This window comes from Staurois parvus, unplaced genomic scaffold (genome assembly GCF_062004578.1).
Source record: "Staurois parvus isolate SC_StPar_1 unplaced genomic scaffold, SC_StPar_1.0 ptg000165l, whole genome shotgun sequence".
NCBI lineage: Eukaryota > Metazoa > Chordata > Amphibia > Anura > Ranidae > Staurois > Staurois parvus.
Genome location: NW_028317961.1, coordinates 14,281,532 through 14,303,070, shown reverse-complemented (window position 1 = coordinate 14,303,070; position 21,539 = coordinate 14,281,532). Strand labels below are relative to the sequence as shown.

The following is a 21,539-nucleotide window of genomic DNA, read 5'->3' as shown; positions in this document are numbered from 1 at the left end:
GACATTAAAGTACTACTGACATTTGTCCTTTTTGATGTAGCAAAACGCATTATTTTCAATGTCATACTTTCCTTTGTGGCTGTTCAAATCTGTGAACTGCAGTTTTGTGTGAAAGGCAAGGGAAAACTACTGTATATGGGCCCATCAACACCAATGCATGTGCATTACCATGCACATGTAGAAGTGTCAATTTATCCTTAGATTGTGCAAGGCAAACACAAGAAGCAGATCTGGTATTCCTATTGACCAAAATGCAAGCGCCTATGCTTCTTTCATATGAACATTATGGTGCAGAATTTTAAACAACATCTAGAGCTATTTTTATGGACTGCACTTTCTGCTGTGGTATAAAGCTGACCATGCATTTGTAAAATTGTTAACCTAAACCCTAAAATTGTTTAAATTTTAAGAAGGTTGCTTCTACTTTTTAATAGTTAGTGGGGCCAAATCAACCTTTGTTTTCAATCAGTGTTACATTTATTCTCACAGGAACAAGAGTTTAGCATTTTGCCTGTAAAAGCAACCAATGTTATCCTATGTGTCCATGTATATTAGGTTGTTAGGACCTATATTTAAACACATTTTAACCCTTTCCCACTGCCTTTAAGACGTTATAGATGCCGGGAGGTGGAGGCGGGCATTTCTGTCACGTGACCGCTGTGACTTGCTGTCACAGCCTTTACATGATCGGAAAGCTCCTGATCACGAGGAGAGATTGGGAGCTCTACGTTACCCACCGGTAACTGTGTTGGGAGAGTACAGGGCGCATATATGTGGCTTCTCGGCATTAGGGTCCCTCCGCCGAGAGGCCGCATATATACATTCAGCAGGTAGGAAGAGGTTAAGCTCAGCATTAAGAGGCAGAAAAAAAAAAAAAGCAGTTTTCAGGCAGACAAACCCCCCCAAAAAAACTAAGGGCCAGTTCACACTGCAAAAAATACACTCCTGATACGTTTTTGCTTGCAGTTCACACCACTCTCCATTCCGGTGCAGTTTGCCATGTTCCAATATGGTTCTATGCAGAAAAAAATGCAGCACGTTCTACTTTTTTTTTCTGCACCAGAAACTGGTTCACTACAGTGCAGTCAGTTTCCGATGCAGAAAAAAAAAAAAAGTAGTACATGCTGCATATTTTCTGCACAGAACTGTACTGGAATATAGCAAACTGCATCAAAACGTATCCAAAATGCATTTTTTTGGTGTGAACTGGCCCTTAATTCTCCTAAATGCTAGTACAAAAAAAAACCCTCACTTTTATCTTCTGCCTGGCGTTTTTTTGATTCAAATAACTTTTTATTCAAACATATACCAAGGTATAAAACATACAGAAAGGTCCATATATATATTTATACACAGGCACAATTTTCATACTTCTGGCTCTGTATGCCACCAGAACAAATTCATTTGGATTGTTCGTTTTAATTCAAAGTGCAGACATTCAGCTTTAATTTATGGGACTGAACATAAAAATCAAGTACAAATTTTAGGAACTGCAACCATTTTTATACACAGTCCCTCCATTTTCAGGGGCTCAAATGTAATTGGACAAATGAATATAATCATAAATAAAATGTTCATTTTTAATATTTTGTTGAGAATCCTTTACTGGCAATGACTGCCTGAAGTCTGTAGCCCATGAACATTTCCAAAGACTGGGATTCCTCCTTTCTGATGCTTTGCCAGGCTCTTAGTACAGCTGTCTTAAGTTGTTCTTTGTTTGTGGATCTTTCTGCCTTTAGTTTTACCTTCAGCAAATGAAATGCATACTCAATTTGGTTGAGATCAGGTGACTGATTGGGCCATTTGCAGAATATTCCACTTCTTTTCCTTCAAAAGCTCCTGGGTTGCTTTTGCAGTGTGTTTTGGTTCATTGTCCATCTGTACTGTGAAGTGCCGTCCAATCAATTTTGCTGCATTTGGCTGAATATGGGCTGACACTACAACACTACAGAATTCATCCGGCTGCTTCTGTCTTCTGTCACATCATCAATAAACACCAATGACCCAGTGCCACTGGAAGCTATGCATGCCCATGCCATCACTGCCTCCTCCATGTTTTACAGAGGATGTTGTCTGCTTTAGATTATGAGCTGTTCCAATCCTTCTCCATACTTTTATCTTCCCGTCATTCTGGTTTTGGCATAGTCTAATCTGGTTTTTCTATTCTTCAGGCTTATGAATGGTTTGCACCTTGTGGTGAACCCTCTGTATTTGCTCTAGTGAAGTCTTCTCTTGAGTGTAGACTTTGACAATGATACGTCCACCTGCTGGAGAATGTCCTTCACGTGTATGGATGTTGTGAATGGGTTTTTTCTTTACCATAGAGAGGATCCTGAGATAGATCATACCCCACTGTTGTCATCCATGTACATACATTCCTTTTTATGTTGCTGAGCTCGCCAGTGCGTTCTTTCCTCAGAATGTACCAAACTGTTGATTTGGCCACTCCTAATGTTGCTGCTATCTTTCTGATGGATTTGTTTTGTTTTTGAAGCCTTACAACGGCCTGTTTCACTTGCATGGACAGCTCCTTGAATGCATGATGTAAGTTCACAGCAATAGATTCCAAATGATTCCACATTTAGAATCAACTCCAGACCTTTTACCTTCTTAACTGATAAAGAAATAACGAAGGAGTAGCCCACACCTGGCCATGAAACAGCTTTTGATTCAATTGTCCAATTACATTTGGTCACTTTTGAGAAAAAGAAAAAAGGAGGGGGGGGGGGATGGCTACTATTAAGAGCTGTAATTCCTAAACCATTCCTCTAATTTGGATGTACATACCCTCAAATTAAACCTGAGAGTGTGCACTTTCAGCCCATATTCAGTATATAACTATAGCTTGAATATGTTTTGGTAAATACCTGAAAAAACTAAATATTGTGCCTGTGTCCACATCTATATGGACCTAACTGTATATGAGGACCTGGCGGTTTTTAAGCCACTGTGCATGGACCCTAAATGTGGTTTTCAACTGGGAAAGTTAATTCATTCCAAAGTCAAATGTTTAAAGCAAATATACATTTTGAAGGGCTTTTAGACATTTTTTTAAAGTCAGCAAACTAGCTGAAAATTTCCACACAAACGCTGGTTTGAAAATCTACTAGTGTATGGTCAGCTTTAGCTCTACAAACAGCATACAATATAGTGATTAACTGCACCAAAGGGATGTTTTGCTTACACCAAAAGGGATCTAGCAGTTTTTTATACTAACTGCAAGACATTTTAGTAGTATGACTGAGTTTCTATAAAGTGCCTTTTCAGCTATAGCTTAAAAAGGAGCAAAAAGGATGGACTTAGCAGGAAGAGGCAATGCACACCAGAGACCCTGAATCTTAAACATTTAGAGCCCTTTTACACTTTACAACCAAAGTTTCAGTAATGTGTGCTATAAGTCAACACACAGTACATAGGTTAGTATATTGCAACGTCACTCTTAAATGGCACTCCAAGAAAGGCAATGCAGAATATGCGTAGCAGCACATCACAACACACAGTAAGGCACTACTGTGTATGAGCATGAATGCCCCCCCCCCCCCCCCCAAGCGCAAACCAATGTTCTGATTTTACCAAAAAAGTACCAGCAGACTAGGCATAGGAAGACAGTGCATTAAGTGAGAGCCAGTGTGACCTGTACTTGTACTATAAGTGCCCGTTCACATACAGTTGTGTTCAAAATAATAGCAGTGTGTTGAAAAAAGTGAATAAAGCTCAAAATCCTTCTAATAGCTTTTATTTCCATACACACAAATGCATTAGGAACACTACACATTCTATTTCAAATCAAAACAGGAAGAAAAATATATATCAAATTTGTTTTGTTCCTCTAAAAAAAAAAAAAAAAAAAAAAAAAAAAAAAAAAAGTGAAGAAAAGTGATTAGACTGTTCAAAAAAATAGCAGTGTTTGTATTCTTCTCTACAAACGCAAACATTTACTATATAAACTGAAAAATTTTGAAGATTTTGCTTTCCTTTGAATCAATTAATATAGTTGTATAAGCACTGTTTCTGAGAACTGCTGTACATCTGTATTGCATGGAGTCAACCAACATCTAGCACCCGTGAACAGGTATTCCAGCCCAGGATGATTGGACTACAGTCCACAGTTCTTCTCTATTTATTGGTTTTGCCTCAAACTGCATTTCTGATGTCACCCCACAAGTTTTCTATTGGATTAAGATCCGGGGATTGGGCTGGCCACTCCATAACGTCAATCTTGTTGGTCTGGAACCAAGATGTTGCACGTTTACTGGTGTGTTTGGGGTCGTTGTCTTGTTGAAACACCCATTTCAAGGGCATTTCCTCTTCAGCATAAGGCAGCATGACCTCTTCAAGTATTCTGATGTATTCAAATTGATCCATGATCCCTGGTATGCGATAAATAGGCCCAACACCGTAGTATGAGAAACATCCCCATATCATGATGCTTGCGCAACCATGCTTCACTGTCTTCACAGTGTACTGTGGCTTGAATTCAGTGTTTGGGGGTCGTCTGACAAACTGTCTCCGACCACTAGACCCAAAAAGAACAATCTTACTTTCATCAGTCCACAAAATGTTGCGCCATTTCTCTTTAGGCCAGTCAATGTGCTCTTTGGCAAATTATAACCTCTTCAGCGGGTCTTTTTTTCAACAGTGGGACTTTGCGGGGGCTTCTTGCAGATAGCTTGGCTTCACATAGGCGTCTTCTAATTGTAACAGTACTCACAGGTAACTTTAGACCTTCTTTGATCTTCCTGGAGCTGATTGTTGGCTGAGTCCTTGCCATTTTGGCTATTCTTCTATCCATTTGAATGGTAGTTTTTCGCTTTCTTCCACGTCTTTCAGGTTTTGGTTGCCATTTTAAAGCATTTGCGATCATTTTAGCTGAGCAGCCTATCATTTTCTGCACTTCTTTATATGTTTTCCCCTCTCCAATCAACTTTTTAATCAAGGTACGATGTTTTTCTGAACAATGTCTGGAACGACCCATTTTCCTCAGAATTTCAGAGAGAAATGCACTGTAACCAGCATGTACAACATTTGCTGCCTTCCTTCCTTAAATAAGGGCAATAATTGCCACCTGTTTTTCAAAGAATGAATGACCTCACTAATAGAACTCCACACTGCTATTATTTTGAACATGCCCCTTTCAATTAGTGATTCAATTACACAGAATCAGCAGCATGCATGTCATGACTGTTGGGTCTGTGGGATTTCTATTACTCTACTACACTTGCTAGTAAATTATTTGCCATGTAGGAATATCATTTCTACCAAAAACAGTGATTGATCAGGTTAGTGATGTCTGACTGCTATTATTTTGAACACAACTGTATATGCGGATTGAACTGCATCCAATCTACATGACATGTGAGATAACCTTGCTTCCTATGGTGTCTGTTCATATATATCCAGTGCATGACTAGTGCGATTAAAAAAAAAAAAAAAGCAGTGGCTTCAGGTGCCGGTTACAGGCTATTGACTTATATGGGAACTGTTCCTAAACCGCATGTGTGAACAAGATAAGATCCTGAGCCAATGCTGATGTAAACCTGACATGAACCGCTCACCAACTACTGTGTCACTTAGCTGTGGAACCTGAGTTTAAAACTTCACTGCATGTGTTTGAATCAGCTCTTACCCACACCATTCCTATCCAATGTAATTCTGAATGAAAGGGAGGTTTTATTCTTACTGACAGAGAAACAAAAATGAAGGTTCTACCTTAATATAGTCATATACCTTCAAATTACTTGGCATGTTGATACATGGTTTCAAGTCTCATGTCTTTGAAGGTTGTATTAGAAATAGAAGTCTCATGATCCAACACTATCATAAATCTGACCCAAAGAGATCCCCTGAATGCATACTTCCCTAAGCACCATCTTCAGAATCTCAGTTTAACAGTCTGCTAGCAGCGAAACTGGAAGGTGCACCTCTGCCTTCACCGAAATGCCATAGTCTTATACATGCCAGCTAAGTACCCAGTGTTCATGAGGTCTTATATGTGTACATGTGACAGTAATGGCTTTAGATTTCTACTCATTTTCTCATCATATGCACATCAATTAAAACATCACCATCAGCAGTACGATGCAATTTCTTAAATTTACGTTTAATAAAAAGGTTAAGTTTAAAAAACATGTTGGAAGAACATAAAATGTTAAAGTACAAACAATTTGGAATATTGGATAATTATTATGTACTTGAGCCTTATTCAATAAAAAGCCATAATTTCCACCAATTACAACTCATTCTACTGACCGCAGGTCAATACATGATGAATTCTGTTCAGATACATTGGATTGCTTTACTTAAGAATTAGCACGCTTTATTGAATAAGATTGATGGATTGCAAAACAGCCAAATATGTTTACATACATGTTACCATAGTAATTTTTACAGTAGTAATACAGATGACCAATTGAAAAATCCTTAGCAAGTGCAACATGTTCGTTCTAACTTACTCCACCATATTTTATTAACCGTTAAATAAAATATTAAAAGGTTGTGACGGTCTCCAATCTTTCTGCCCATTCATTGCTACTGCCATATTAAGTTAGGAAAAGTGTGATCTGTACGTTACAATGTAACCAATATCATTCATATGCAAAATAATTGTTTTAAAAAGAGTAGGTAGGCTATAGGCTACTGCTTTACTGAGAGAAGAGAAAAAAAACAAAAAACACCACAGTGGGTCTACTATAACAAGTCATAGACCTTCAAATTACTTTATTAATTCAGTGCTTTTCAGAAACAGTTCTATAATAGTAAAAATGTTTATCTTTGCTTTGTACAGTGTACAGAGCTGCTCAACTGCATACCAGATACAAATGTATCAATGTAACAGCCATGTTCTGTGTCACTAACAAAAATCTGGTTTAAAAAAAAAAAAAAAAATGATATGCAACTTTAATGCTTGCAAGATAAAGAGTTATTTATTAAAAGCTTCAGACAGACACACATATGACCCAATAAATAAAAGGGATCTAATGCTAAGCAGTAGGCATGATTGACTGTGACCCATATTTGGATGCTTATCAATCGGTTGGTGGGGATGAGGCATGTCACAGTCCATACCAATCCCATTGGTTACCTTTAACCATCAGAATAAAAGGATAAAAATTGAGGAGCTTCAAAAGAAACTGCCTGGGTCGGTGTGTTGGTTTACATTTTCAGATATGGGAAGAGAAGGAATTGCTATACACTAATGTATTACAGTTTTAAAGCAAAGCACCACAGTAAAATATTTATGCTAACCTTATTTCCACCCTAAATCCAAACTAACAAAGTAAAACAAGCACTATGCAAACAAAAATTGTTACAGCTACTGATAATATTCTGCACAAAATTGCAAAGCACTATTTTGTGTTTTATTTTCTACATTTGTTTAATAAAAAAAAAAAAAAAGTAGAAATATTTGTATGTGAAAATATTAAAAACAATTTAATTAATGAAGTTTACAACAAAAGGTCAAATACTTTCATTAGTTCGGTGTGTACAACCAATACATGTAGTTGCTACATGAAAAATCTACCATTCAGGACAATACTATATTTCAGTAAAATTTATACAAACATTAGTTGTAGAAAAATATATCTAATAGCAACAATGGCATTTTGTTTCTTCTTGAAGTACCACCTAATCAGATAACATATGCCCGATAAGCTGGGGAAACCCATAACATAACAGTCTATTTTTATGGTGGAAAGAAAAACAAAAACAGTCTCAGTCCTTGAATTTAGGAAGATGTGTAGAAGTATTTGGTTTTGACGTTGCCCAACAGTTCATCCTCAAAGTTGGGAAGGCAGCAGAAGAAAATTCCACAGCCGAACATAATGATTGTACTGCCCCAACCAAAGCCATAGGTCCAGCTGTACAGGTAGTTTTCAATGTTCGCTGCGAAGTCTGATGTGTACTTTACAGGGTAGATAACCAAAGCAATGATCTGCAAAACAACTAAAACAAGAGAAAAAAAAGTTACACTTCACCGATAACTATCATTCACTACTTTGCATTAAAGTATTTCCAAAACTTTTAGTGTTGCATAGAGCAGGATAGAGTTACAACCAATCATACGTTTACTATGGTCTTGCAAGTAGTCCAGGTGACCATTGTCAAAAAAGCCAAAAATGATGGAAGCTACAAAATGTTATCACTGGAGAAGGAGTAGTCAAATCTTCCAATGGAGACACCTGGTTGAATTTCATCTGCCAATTTCATCTAACAATAGAGATTCTTAAAATTTCCTGTCTTTCCTGGAACAGTAGGCCAAGGTAAATATTTTTAAATTGACACAGACAGCAAAATAAAAGTATTAGAATATTGGACTATTACCTACTTTATTTAAATGAACGAAACAAAATCCAATGAGTAAAACATGTGCTGGGTGGATCACATCAATACACATTTTTAGGAGGTCTATGAAGCTGCATGTTCTAAAATAACTTTGTTCCGTCTTTGGGAACAGAACAGAATAGTTGCATATTTGTGGTTGCTTAGTTAACAGAAATGTTTTTTCCATTTGATAGTCAGAGCCATACTTCCATTACATGTCCCCTAGGCCACTTTCCAAGAACCAGAATTCATAATGAATGCACAATCCCAACAGCTTATTTGTAAGCAGCACAGATGTACTGTATGCATAACTGAAAGTATCTATTCTTCAACATAATTGAAAACTAAACATAATGAGTAGGAGCCTAGCACCCAGCTGTACCATTGCTGCTGGAGTCTGATGCTTATGTCACATTTCTTGTTAATGGCTGACTTGCAAGGTAAAGCATAAGAGTGTTTAACCAGTTCCCACTCGGCCTATAGTAAAATGACGGCTGAGCAGGACTTTCGACGATCTGGGTGGAAGCCATATGATGTCCTCCCAGATCGCCACAGCAAAATCTGTCACTGGCTGTGTCCACCAAATGTGACCATGGCACTACTAGGCACTGATGGGCACAGGTGGGTGGCACTACTAGGCACTGATCATCAGTGCCCTGATGACCAGTGCCGATCCGTCCTCTGACAATTGCCGGTTATCGGCAGTAGTTTCCTCATGCTGTGAGAGCGTGAGGAAAGTGCAGCCAATAATCACCAACTGTATTTACCCAGCGATCTGCTGTGTCATTGGACACAGCTGATCATGTGATAAAAGGCCACTGTGATTGGCCTTTTACCACATCACATGATCAGCTGTGTCTGTAGGACACAGCGATCATGGAGATCGCCGGGGTACGCACAGGAGGGCACGTTCTGGGAGGACGTAATATGGCGCCCTCCCAGAACTGGACAACCTTGCTGTAGAAGTCATTCGGCTATAGCGCAGTTGGCAAGTGGTTACTTTATTTAAAAAAAAAACCCTGTGGTGACTAAATGCCACCAAAAGAAAGCTCTAGTTGTGGGAACAGAATGATAAAATTCTAGTTTGGGTACAATGTTGCATGACCGCGCAACTGTCGAAGTGTGAGTGCTGAAAGCTGAAAATTGGCCTGGGCAGGAAGGGGGAAAAAGTGTCCGTTATTGAAGTGGTAACTTTGGGTTGGTTCGTACATTAACATTTACATAGATTCTATACTACATTTTTGAGGATTGAAACCCAGAAACCCTCACAACAGTTAAATTTTTTTGGTCAGCATTTAAAACAGCTGCAGCTGCTATATGACCTAGTACTAAATGCAACATCAACAATCCTTTCATTGCATTTTAATAACTCAAGTGTTTTTACACTCCTTTATACCTTTCGCTGCCAGAACCATTTCAGAACCCAAGCCATACAACCCAACCCGCAGCTGCAAGTTTAACCACTTCCTGCCCATAGGATGTACCAGTACATCCTTAGGTTGAAGTGGTTATACCAGGGCCTTGGCTGCAGTCTTTTTTTTTTTTTTTTTCAGCCGGTGATTCTGAATAATGCAAAAGTGGTCCGAACAGATGTCGTCCCCACCCCCCCGCCTGCGTTAACGGGTTCTCCCACCGGGGAGCCCAGGACTGAAGCCGGCAGTTCTGCTAGGTTTCCATAGAGATGAGCAGTGTTTCTCAACCTTTTTTAAGTCAAGGCACCCTTTAAATTTATGGACAATTTCAAGGCACCCTTTTAAAATTATGGACAGTTTTGAGTAACTCCGTTCTAAAACGGGGTGTAAAAAAACCAATTCTAATAGTTTTATATAACAGCCACATCCACACATGTAGGACACCCAACCTTAGAGGCGATTTATTCTTTCAAAGCAAATACACTTTTGCACACTGGTACTGACTGATATTCCAAAAGTTTCACTTCTCCCCAGTTTCTGTTCATCACTGAGCTAATGGGACGCCAGCACTGACAGAGAGGGGCAGGACAGGTTCAAATAAGGATGCTGTGCTGTGCAACCAACATCCTCATCATTGGATGTCATTGGTTGTCAGGACGCCGGCGGCTTGAAAGTCGTAATGCTGCACAATGAAAACCTGTGACTCTGTGTAACTAAAAGGCAGGTTTGTTCCACCCGCTGGCTTGTATACAAGTTTTGGGCGATTTTTAGACATTTTGCAAAGGCATCCCTGAAGAAAAGACACCCTGGTTGAAAATGGCTAAAGATGAGGGAGGAACAGAAATTCCCTGATTATCTCTATGGTATATGAAACCAAAAGCAAAAAGGATTTGTCCACTTTCAGTCTGGTTTGTTGTTTACCAGCCATTATTGGCTTGTAACAGCAACTGATCAAACTGATCTCAATTGACAATCATAGTAAGTATAGAGTGTCAGCTCCTACAATCACTTCTATGGGCAGACACGTGCTTATGGACACACAAAGATTAAATCTAAATCCTGGTGCATTAAGGCCCATTTTACCAGTTCACTGATCAGCAGTTAATCAACATTAGGTTAAAAATACTAAGACCCCATTTTGCATAACGGAATGCACTTTCCTGCTCGCATGTTCTTGGCGAGTATCTGCGAATTTTACATAGGGCAGCCAAACGCACAATCATGGTACGACACGCATTTGGGTGTAATTAATTGTAAATGGCATCCAAATGCGCATTGTGCCACGATTTTAGATAAACAGAGTGAACGGCCTAAAAGCAGCTGCTTGCCCCTGGAAATGTTTTCAAAGTATTGGAACTGCAGACATTTCTCTTCACATCCCACAAATTTCACCCACAGTACCACAATACATAGCTAGTCCTTACCAGCCAGGAACAGAAGAAATCCAATAATCCTCAACAGAGAGATAACCGGTGAACACAGAGCAACAAAGGAGATAATGAAGCATACGATGAGGATGATGAATCCAATGATTAGAAGTGCAGCTGTTGCTTTACCCCAGGCTGTAAAAGGAAAGACATACAAATTATTAATGTCTTATTAGTGGCATAAAACACATCATGTCAGCAATATGTGAAGAAACACACTGTACTAACAGAACACAATTACAAAGGTGCCAAATGATCTATTCTGAAAAATACTGCAACGTCAGGGCACAAACGAGGTTTCCCCGCAGGGACAAATGTACATTTGACAACGGCCCATGACATCTGTTGAGTGGGGCAGGCCACACACCTGCTGGATCAGTTGAATTTCAATCGGTGTACTCACTACTAACCCCTGGCAAGCCTATTTCTCAGATAACATTCAGGTTATTAAAAAAGGAAAATTCAAGGGTAGTAACTTACAGCAAGCAAAGCAAAGCATCTTTTACTGATCTCATTAAATTAGCCCAAAATCTGACTGTTGTAGGTTTCTGCTAACATTCTGGTATTATTGAATAAGCCCCACTGATAGATCAAATACCTAACAACAAAATACAGCATTTAATACCACAGAGTACATCTTTTCCCCACTGAACACATTGAAGGCTCATGCACTCGGATGTTTATCAGAGTACCTGAGCCTGGTGAGCTACTCGTGCTGCGCACAACCTCCAATAAAAGTGAATGGCTGTATCGGGCCACACGTGTAAAATGCCAAATGCTTCTGCATGTACACATTGTGTATTTCCCCAAATGTGAAGGTGTACATGCATGAGTATGTACACACTAATGTAGAATTCCTGTTTACATAATGGTTTAAAGCAGGGGTTAAAATTTCGAGTCCAGACCTACTAGAGGGTCACAAAACTTACTCTCTACCTGTTGCCCCACCCAACCTTGCCCAGGTCCGCCCCCACGCCCTTAAAGCTTATGAAATTACATTTTTCTTTAGAATAAGTCCAAAATATAAAACTGTACACAGTAATGTATATCCCAGCTCCCCTGTACTCCATTATAGTGATATGACGTGTATACAGTATGTATATCCCAGCTCCCCTGTACTCCATTATAGTGATATGACATGTACACAGTAATGTATATCCCAGCTCCCCTGTACTCCATTATAGTGATATGACATGTATACAGTAATGTATATCCCAGCTCCCCTGTACTCCATTATAGTGATATGACATGTATACAGTAATCATCTGTGCTCACCGCTTGCCACAGAGGAATTTCTCATCGCATTTGGCGAGCGGCTTTTTCAAGCCCTGGTTTAAAGGACTTGTAACCTGCCGTCTGTGCGCATAAGGCCTAAATAGTGGGGATAGCCTACAGCAAATCTCTTTCTGCCATTTGGAATGTTAAAACCCCATCTAAAAAGAGAAAAAAAAAAAGGGAAGGATAATAAGGACATCCTCCCAGTCCAAAGAGTTCTGGCCAGATCAAGTGATCATTTGATAGCTACAGGCTAACTTATACCTAGGGGAATAGCAATTGATCCACTTAACCTCGGATGGGCGAATGGGAGCACTGCCAATGCGGGTGGACATTTCTTAACGTTCCACCGCATCCATTGCCCAGGAGCGCACAGCACCACGATTGGTGCCCGCTGTGTCCGGAGGACACAGATCGCTGTACGGGACCTCTGTGTGAGGTCCCGATTCATGTGATCACAGATTGGCCAATCTATGATCACATGAATAGTAGTAAACAAGATGTCACTTCCTGACATTGCTTACTACTTGTGAAATCTGTGAATGATTATAGAGGTCACATGGTACAAAGCTATTCACAACAGCCTTGTATCATGTGACAAGCTGTGACCAATCACACTCGCACAGTATTTCTCTATGGCAGCAGGAATACAGCCAGAGAGAAGAAATTATTGCTTTTTACAGCCTTTATGGGTGTAAAAGCAATCAGTGTAAAAAAAGAAAAAAAAAATCATCACGCTGCACAAATAGTACAGTGTCACTACGGTGACACTGTACTGCTAGGGTGACAACAAATAAAAAAACAAATATAAAAAAATAAAATAAAAATGTAAAATGGACAAGATTTATGAAGAAAGATTTATTTGCAAAATTTTATAAGAAACTTTTATTTTCTTCAAAACTTGTGGTCTTTCATCTATAAGTGGTGAATAAATACCACCAAAATAAAGTTATATCTGTCTCAAATAAATACTAAAAATTTCATATGGGTACAGTGGTGCATGAGCGTGCAATTGTCATTCAAAGTGTGATAGCACTGAGAGCTGAAAATTGGCCTGGACAGGAAGGGGGTGTAAATGTCCGGACATTAAGTGGATAAAAAAAACCAAACAAAAAAAACCAAAAAAAAAAAAACACACACCTCTTACCCAATTGTTAGTCTCTTCTTTCTGTGTCTAAAGTATACCTAGGACTCTCTGTACAACACTTTGGGCCTATACACATTTTTGTAGTGTGTTAATGCACGTTGTGTCATAAGTATTAGAGCAGCCAGTTAAAAAGAATGGGCTGCAAATGCATCAAAACATCCTGGAAATCAGACGCGTCAATACTAGCAAAGCAGCAAAATATGGTGCACTTACACACACTGCAACCCATGTGCCTTGCTTTAGTGCAGTGGGTGTCATTGAAAAAGAATGGCACTGCAATGTGTGTTGTCCCGCACTATCACAATGCAAACATGTTAATCGGCCCCAACAGTCATCAGATTCTGTGGCCATTAATGTGCATCTAAACCACAGAACAAAATATATTACACCTAAAGCTTTTTATTTCTTATTGTCACTTGGTGACCCCCCCCCCCCACAAAAAAAAAAATGTCTTTCCTAGGGTGACAGCTCTCACTCACTGTACTGTATCTGGAGAGGAGCAGTGCTGTTACCCACAGACAAGAAGTGTGTTAAGACTAGAGAACACCTCCCCCCTACCGTTCTGAACATAGGGGAGGTGTTCTGTAGTCTGTACACTTCCTTTTGACACTGTTTGAGATAACACTGCAGGGTGCACAGGACAACACTTGGTTTTCTTCAGGATCAACAGGCTTTCTTGCACTTATTGTAGCAATATAACAAAATGCTTCCAATCATATATTTAATAAATCAAAAAGGAGAAAATAAGTGAATTGGTTTTACACATACTTTAAAGGCACTTTTACAAGAAAGGGTACAGACAGGTAGGCATAGCTAAATCCAGAAAAGTCAACAGTAAAATGGTGACGTGCTCTCTACTCCATTGTCTTCTAAATATTAACAAACTCAAGGAGCCAACTTTACTATTGATTTATACATTTTGATAACATTGAAGCCTCCCTCTGCCTTCAAGCATGTAAGCCTGCATTCCAATGGTGTTAGCAAAGAAGCAACAAACCCTGATGTTTATTACAGAAATATAATAGGCACTTTGTAGTAACAGCTGGACCATGGATGAGGTGCCAGAAAGCAGATTCATCTGTGCACCCAAGAAATACTCCCTGGAAATTATACCCTGCTATCCAGACTTTGGTGTACAGGTATGTTCTCTCTAAAGCAGGCCATACACGGTAAGAATCTGAGCCAGTTCCTGACGAACCAGACGAAATTCACTCAATGAGTGGCCTTGGAGGGAAAAAAAAAAAAAAAAAAAAGGGAAGGATAATGGTTGGTTGAACAGTTCCTGCATCTAGTCAGATTCAGCCGTAGTTGGCGTATTGACAGCTGGCAAGACTGACTTTCAGATTACAATAGCTGCAGCAGGAGACTCATCTATCTGCACTGTGTAGCTGAACTGAAAAAAAAAAATAAAAGTCTACTTGTCCACTGCCATCCTAACAAGTGAATCAAATAATAAACTGAAGAATGTCATGATGATCCAGAAAATTAAACAGAAAAATAGAGATGCCAAACAGAAATCAAACTTTTCTGATCTAAAAACATCCTCTGTGTGATGCTTCAGAAGGACGAGAGATTTCTGACTCAAAAAGCTAGCTTATGACCATCAACACATGCTTTTCAAATTCTTTTATTGCTCATATATAAACACACAAAGTGCACTCTGTAAGCAAGGAGGCGTTCATTTTACCATGATTTACTGAACAGGTTTCTTCATGTCATGAGTATAAAACAGTGACAAGTATACCACGCCTTGTCCTTCAGCTAAACCAGTCAAACCTCCACCCAAAATGCATGGGTGTATAAACAGGATAATATGCTTGTATGTGAATCATCCGCATTGATGTGCTGACATAGGCTTTTCTTGCAATACCATTTTGTTCACACAAACCATTATTGTTTTCCCTTCTACATGGGTGCTCAGCCCCTAAAGAGACCAGGGCTGTGCGTTTACTTTTCTGTTCACAGAAAGTGAATGGGTCTGCTTCGGCTGTGCGGACTCAACCACGCAGGAACAGAGCCTACACATCCAGGTGCATCTTTCCCTGCGTACCTGGCAAACTCGGCTATGTGGCAGCTAATGCGTACCCACTCACTTTTCACTGCCTACCTGCACACAACTCAGCAGTGGGAAAGAAAAAGAAAAAAAAAAAAAAAGCATACAAAAGTTTTTGGCAGCTTCACTTAAAACAAAAATGCAATATATTGCAACTCACCAGATGTGGTGTTGAAATAGATTTCTTTTTAAAGCTTTTTTCCTAAATTTTCACCTGGTAATCCTCTCAGTAACACACTTCCAGTCCTAGGGTGACAACGCTCACTCACTGAACTGTATCTATGGAGAAGAAATGTCATCCTAGGTCTGGACTACAAATACTTCCCCCTCTTCTCCATACCAGAGTCCTTACTGATACCTAAGAAAATGCAACTAATAAAGCCAATAATGATCAAAAATACCCACTGGTACGCAGTGTGTGGGGCTTCGTGTAAAGTCCCAGGGAAATCATGGTTTTATAGATAATGTAACTAACATGAGTGCAGAAATCAGCTGACAAGATTTATGGCACTTGAAAATAGAACAAAAACGCTTTCAGCAGCACATTTAACAGCCAAAAGTGGAAGGAGGAAAGAAAAAAAAAAAAAAAAAAAAAAAAAAAAGACAAAAATGCTTTTTAAGGCTAATATACCCACTAACAAAAGACACTGGGAGAAACCTCTGCTCTAAAGAAATCAGCTATATTTAAAGAAGGTGCTAGACCCCCTAGTCATACAATGGTAACCAAGCCACTGAGCTCTGTACACATTTTTAAGACTACGATTCTACCCTGGCAGGGGTCAGAAACCATGCATCAAAAAAGGCACCAAGAAAGGCCACAGTGTGAAAAGTCCTAGAACCCAGTACAAAAGCAATATCAAGGAAGCAGCAGGTAGACCCAAGAAACCAAACCCCCCATCACTAAGCTAAGCATTCAACACAATCTTTAAATGGATTTTTGAATTGTAGTTTCATCTTTATGTTCGCTTTATTCAAATCCTCTGTATAGCACAAATCTGATTGGGAGAGGAGGAGGGAGCACAGCAAGCCAATTCAATTTACTGCATTATACTGACAATCTAATGGATGATGATAATGTGGACAGGACTTTCCTGCACAGGGCCCCAGTAAATGACTGCTCCATCATCAAATCAGACTGGTCAGTAACAAGTTTACAAGTGTCAAGCTCTTGGGCAATTCTGGCCACTAAAATGAAATAACACTCCTCAAGCGCTAAACGCGCCTAGCGTTTTCTCTGCCAATGTGCTGCTGCTTCTGGACGCTCTGGCCCTGGGTTTTTTTTCCTGCTGGTAAACACTACTGCTACTAAAAGTGTAACACAAACGCCTTATGCCCCTAAAAGTGGCTTCAAAAATGCCCTGTGTGAATAAGGTCCAAATGTGGAGAGCAGCTTTAATGACTGTGGTGGGACAAATGATCAATATGCTGCAAGAGAGGTTAACAAAAAAAAAAAAAAAAGGACTGCACCAGAGAATGAAGGAAACAGCAGAGGGATACATGCACTTAAGGTTCTCAGGTACAGCTTCCTCTTCAGCAGGCTGTCAGAGGAACAGTGCACAACACAAAATAAACATCACCAAAATTCAGGATAAATCTACAAAATTTCCTGAGACTAGTAGTCAAATACAACTTCCATCTCCAGCCTCTCTCACCTTTTCACCCCCATATGAACCCTTGAAATAGTTTTTAGGCCTTAGAGAACCCCTGCTAAAACCAATTCATCAGGGGGAGAACATCCCTTACATTATCATGCTGCTGGCTCTGCCAAGTGACATTAGCCCTGGAACTATGCATGAACCATCCATAGGTGGTGAATCAACCAAAGCTCAAAAAAAACCCTTGGGCAAGCTCTGTAGCAACCCTGGTTAAGAATGGCTGCCTTAACTGACCTTACACCACAGATATACAACGATTAGACTACAGAACAGGGAACTGCAAGAGGTTTCTCATAAGAGAAAAAAAACACTCTGCACTCAGGTCCAAAATTTTCTAATTTAAAAACAGAAGGTATCTGCATGTCTCACTAATCCCAAATCCCAAAAAAATATATAAAACAAAATAAGTAGAGAAACTACAGAGGCTAAATAAAAAGCACTGGGTATTTTCAGCTTTTCACATAAGAAAACCATGTTCTAAACACACAGCAACATTCAGGAAAGGCATAGCCTATAAATATGGACACAATCCAGAATAAATAACTTCCCCTGTAGAAACAATAACAGAAGAAAGCACGTGACAGCACAATATATCTACCTATTGTTGATACAGCAGAGCTGCTATTATTTGCGATACCCATCAAAACAAAAACCCTGACCAGAACACAATCAGTCTATTCACTTACTAGCCATTTAAAATGTTTCTAATAAAGACCTCACAACCTTTAGGAATGTTAAAAATGTAACAAGCCTGGGTCCTGGCTGCTGTGAGTGCAGAAGGGAGGGAGGGAAGGAGGATTGCTTTCATGCTGTCCACATCTTGACCCTTGAAGCCAAACACCAGGCATTTCAACTGCAATCTTCTCAGCACAGGACAACTGATAGATTAATTTTTGTGCTGTGTTTTCAGGCTTCCAAACTGGGGCGGACTGACAACTCATGGGGCCCCTGGGCAATAGGGGATCATGGGGCCCGGGTCCTTGCCCAAACTCAAAAAAGCCTATGAAAAAGGTACCAGGGGCATCTCATGGGGCCCCCTACTGACCCCGGGCCCTTGGGCAGTGCCCGAGTTTCCAAATAGTCAGTCCGCCCCTGCTTTCAAACGATTCACTACATACAGGCCGGTTAGCAAATAAAAAAGGTAGAAAAAGGAAGTTACTACCTCTCTGTGAAACAGCAATAAAAGTAACAAGCTATTAGTTCTGTATTCCTTAAAGGGAACCTCCTCCACATATAAACATGGCAATAAAGTACAGTTGTGACCAAAATTATTCAACCCCCACTGAAATTGAGTGTTTTGGCCAGTTTGACATTGCTTTTGATCATTCAGTCATCTTGCTTACATTTACATTAAAGAGGCACTTGTAGGTCAGACAAATATAACATAACAGTTATAATGAAATAACCACAAATGTCTTTTCTGTGCTCACAGCATTATCAGTTTTATTCAACCCCCAAGTGACATTCAATCTTAGTACTTAGTACAGCATCCTTTTACAGTTATAACAGCTTTTAAACGTGAAGCATAGCTTGACACAAGTGTCTTGCAGCGATCTACGGGTATCTTCGCCCATTCTTCATGGGCAAAGGCCTCCAGTTCAGTCACATTCTTAGGCTTGCGCACTGCAACTGCTTTCTTTAAGTCCCACCAGAGGTTCTCAATCGGATTTAAGTCTGGTGACTGCGATGGCCACTCCAAAATGTTCCACCCTTTCCTCTGCAACCATGCTCTAGTGGACTTGGAGGTATGCTTGGGATCATTGTCCTGTTGAAAGGTCCAACGTCTCCCAAGCCTCAGGTGTGTGACGGACTGCATCACGTTTCCATCCAATATCTCCTGGTACTGAAGAGAATTCATGGTACCTTGCACACGCTGAAGCTTCCCTGTACCTGCAGAAGCAAAACAGCCCCAAAGCATGATTGACCCTCCACCATGCTTCACAGTAGGCAAGGTGTTCTTTTCATCATAGGCCTTGTTCTTCCTCCTCCAAACATAGCGTTGATCCATGGGCCCAAACAGTTCTAATTTTGTTTCATCAGTCCACAGAACACTATCCCACAACTTTTGTGGTTTGTCCACATGGCTTTTGGCATACTGCAGTCGACTCTTCTTATTCTTTGGAGACAGCAAGGGGGTACGCCTGGGAGTTCTGGCACGGAGGCCTTCATTACGCAGTGTGCGTCTTATTGTCTGGGCTGAAACTTCTGTACCCACATCTGACAAATCTTTTCTCAGTTCCTCAGCAGTCACACGGGGACTTCTCTCCACTCTACGCTTCAGGTAGCGCACAGCAGTCGAAGTCAGCATCTTCTTTCTGCCACGACCAGGTAGCGTTTCAACAGTGCCCTTTGCCTTGAATTTGCGAATGATGCTTCCTAAGGTGTCTCTTGGTATGTTTAACATCTTTGCAATCTTCTTATAGCCATTGCCCTTCCTGTGAAGAGAAATCACCTCTTCTCTTGTCTTCCTGGACCATTCTCTTGCCTTCACCATGTTTGTAACCACACCAGTAAATGTCTAGAAGGAGCTGAGTATCACAGTCATTTTAAAGCTGCCTAATTGGTGCTTATTATGCTTGATTGCTGCTCGGTGACATCCACAGGTGTTTTCAATACCTGATGGAAAGCACCTGTATGAACCTCTGTTCTTCAGAGTGGTAGTCTTTAAGGGGTTGAATAATTGTGGCAATGAAGAAACCACATAAGAACCATTTACTACTGTATTACATAAACAATTGATGTCATTTTAGTTGCATTTGGGTAGTTACAACGTCCTTGTAGGATTTGATTCTGAATACAATTCCAAATGTACACTATAGTCCCTAAACCCCTTTACAGCATTGGGGGTTGAATAATTTTGGTCACAACTGTATAAAAAGGTGTACTTAAAAATGAAACAAGCATGGATGTACAGTATGTACGGTACTTGTTTTTATCTACTTTCGTGCTGCCTGTGCTCCCACGTCACCATTTTGAAAATGAACGCCTTGAATCTGCACATGGCATCATGCTACTTGTCTCTCACATACAACATTACATTCCTTCCATAGCCTTTCCCTGGTTTTTTTTTTTTTCTTCCACCATGAGATGAGTGTAATATAATGTACTTCATCTCAACATACATAGGTCCTTTATCTGCTTAACTGTTAGGATGGCCATACACCGCTAATTCTCACTCATTCAGTCCTGTGGCCTTGAGGTCACTTAATTCTTGTCCATGCAAAACAGCATGGAGAAATCACCAGTTCTGGATAATATATTCACACAAGTGCAAAACCCACCACTGTTAGGATGCGGTTACTGTTGAGACAATATATATTTTTTACCAGCAGTCAGTCAATCGAGTTATTGAGCTACTGCTCGAATTTTGGCTAATTAAGTGTATTCAGTGATGGGTAGATCTCTAACCAAGGACAGTGGCAGGTCTTCCTGTTATCAGCATATAGACTTTAACCACTTGCCTACCGGGCACTTTTATCTCCTTCCTGCCCAGGCCAAATTTAAGCTTTCAGCACGGTTGCATTTTGAATGACAATTGCACAGTCATGCGACACTGTACCTATATATTTTATATAAAAATAAGTATCTGTTTTATTATGACATCTTGCAAACAGGTACATTTTCTCCTTCACTGATGTGCATTGATGAGGCAGCACTGGTGGGAATTGATGAGGAGTCACTGATGATGCTGCACTGATAGGCGTTTATTATGGGTAGTGATAGGCGGCACTGATGGGTGCCACTGCTGGGCAATTTTGGGGCTGCACTGATAACCAGGGCACTGCTAATTAGTGCCCTGATTATCAGTGCAGATGTCCTTTGTGACACTTACCGGTTATCGGCAGTACTATCCTCACACTGCGACAGCGTGAGGAAAGTGCTGCCGATAACCAGCAACTGTTTACTTTGCGATCAGCCTTTTACCTTGTCATGTGATCAGCTATGTCCTTAGGACACAGCGATCACAGACCGCACTGGGGGTGCGTTCTTGGAGAACGTCATATGACGCCCTCCCAGATTTGGACAACCGAGCTGTGGCCATCATTCGGCTATAGCCCGGTTTCAAGTGGTTAATCCTCCGCTCCTTGTTTAGAAATACACTATATTGCCAAAAGTATTGGGACGCCTGCCTTTACATGCACATGAACTTTAATGGCATCCCAGTCTTAATCCATAGGGTTCAATATTGGGTTGGCCCACCCTTTGCAGCTATAACAGCTTCAACTCTTCTGGGAAGGCTGTCCACAA

At 40.2% G+C, this 21,539-nt stretch overlaps 1 protein-coding gene across 1 annotated transcript in view; it reads right to left on the bottom strand.

The window, feature by feature from the left end:
* Window positions 1–6,081: 6,081 nt before the first annotated feature.
* The window catches only part of PERP (p53 apoptosis effector related to PMP22), a 28,721-nt gene continuing 13,263 nt past the window's right edge, over window positions 6,082–21,539 (bottom strand). Inside the window, exons 2-3 of the mRNA XM_089676236.1 lie at window positions 11,159–11,296; window positions 6,082–7,944 (exon numbers count right to left, since the gene is read on the bottom strand). Of these exons, the coding sequence (XP_089532362.1) occupies window positions 7,727–7,944; window positions 11,159–11,296 (356 nt within the window). The 3' untranslated portion in view covers window positions 6,082–7,726. The remainder of the gene's footprint in view (window positions 7,945–11,158; window positions 11,297–21,539) is intronic.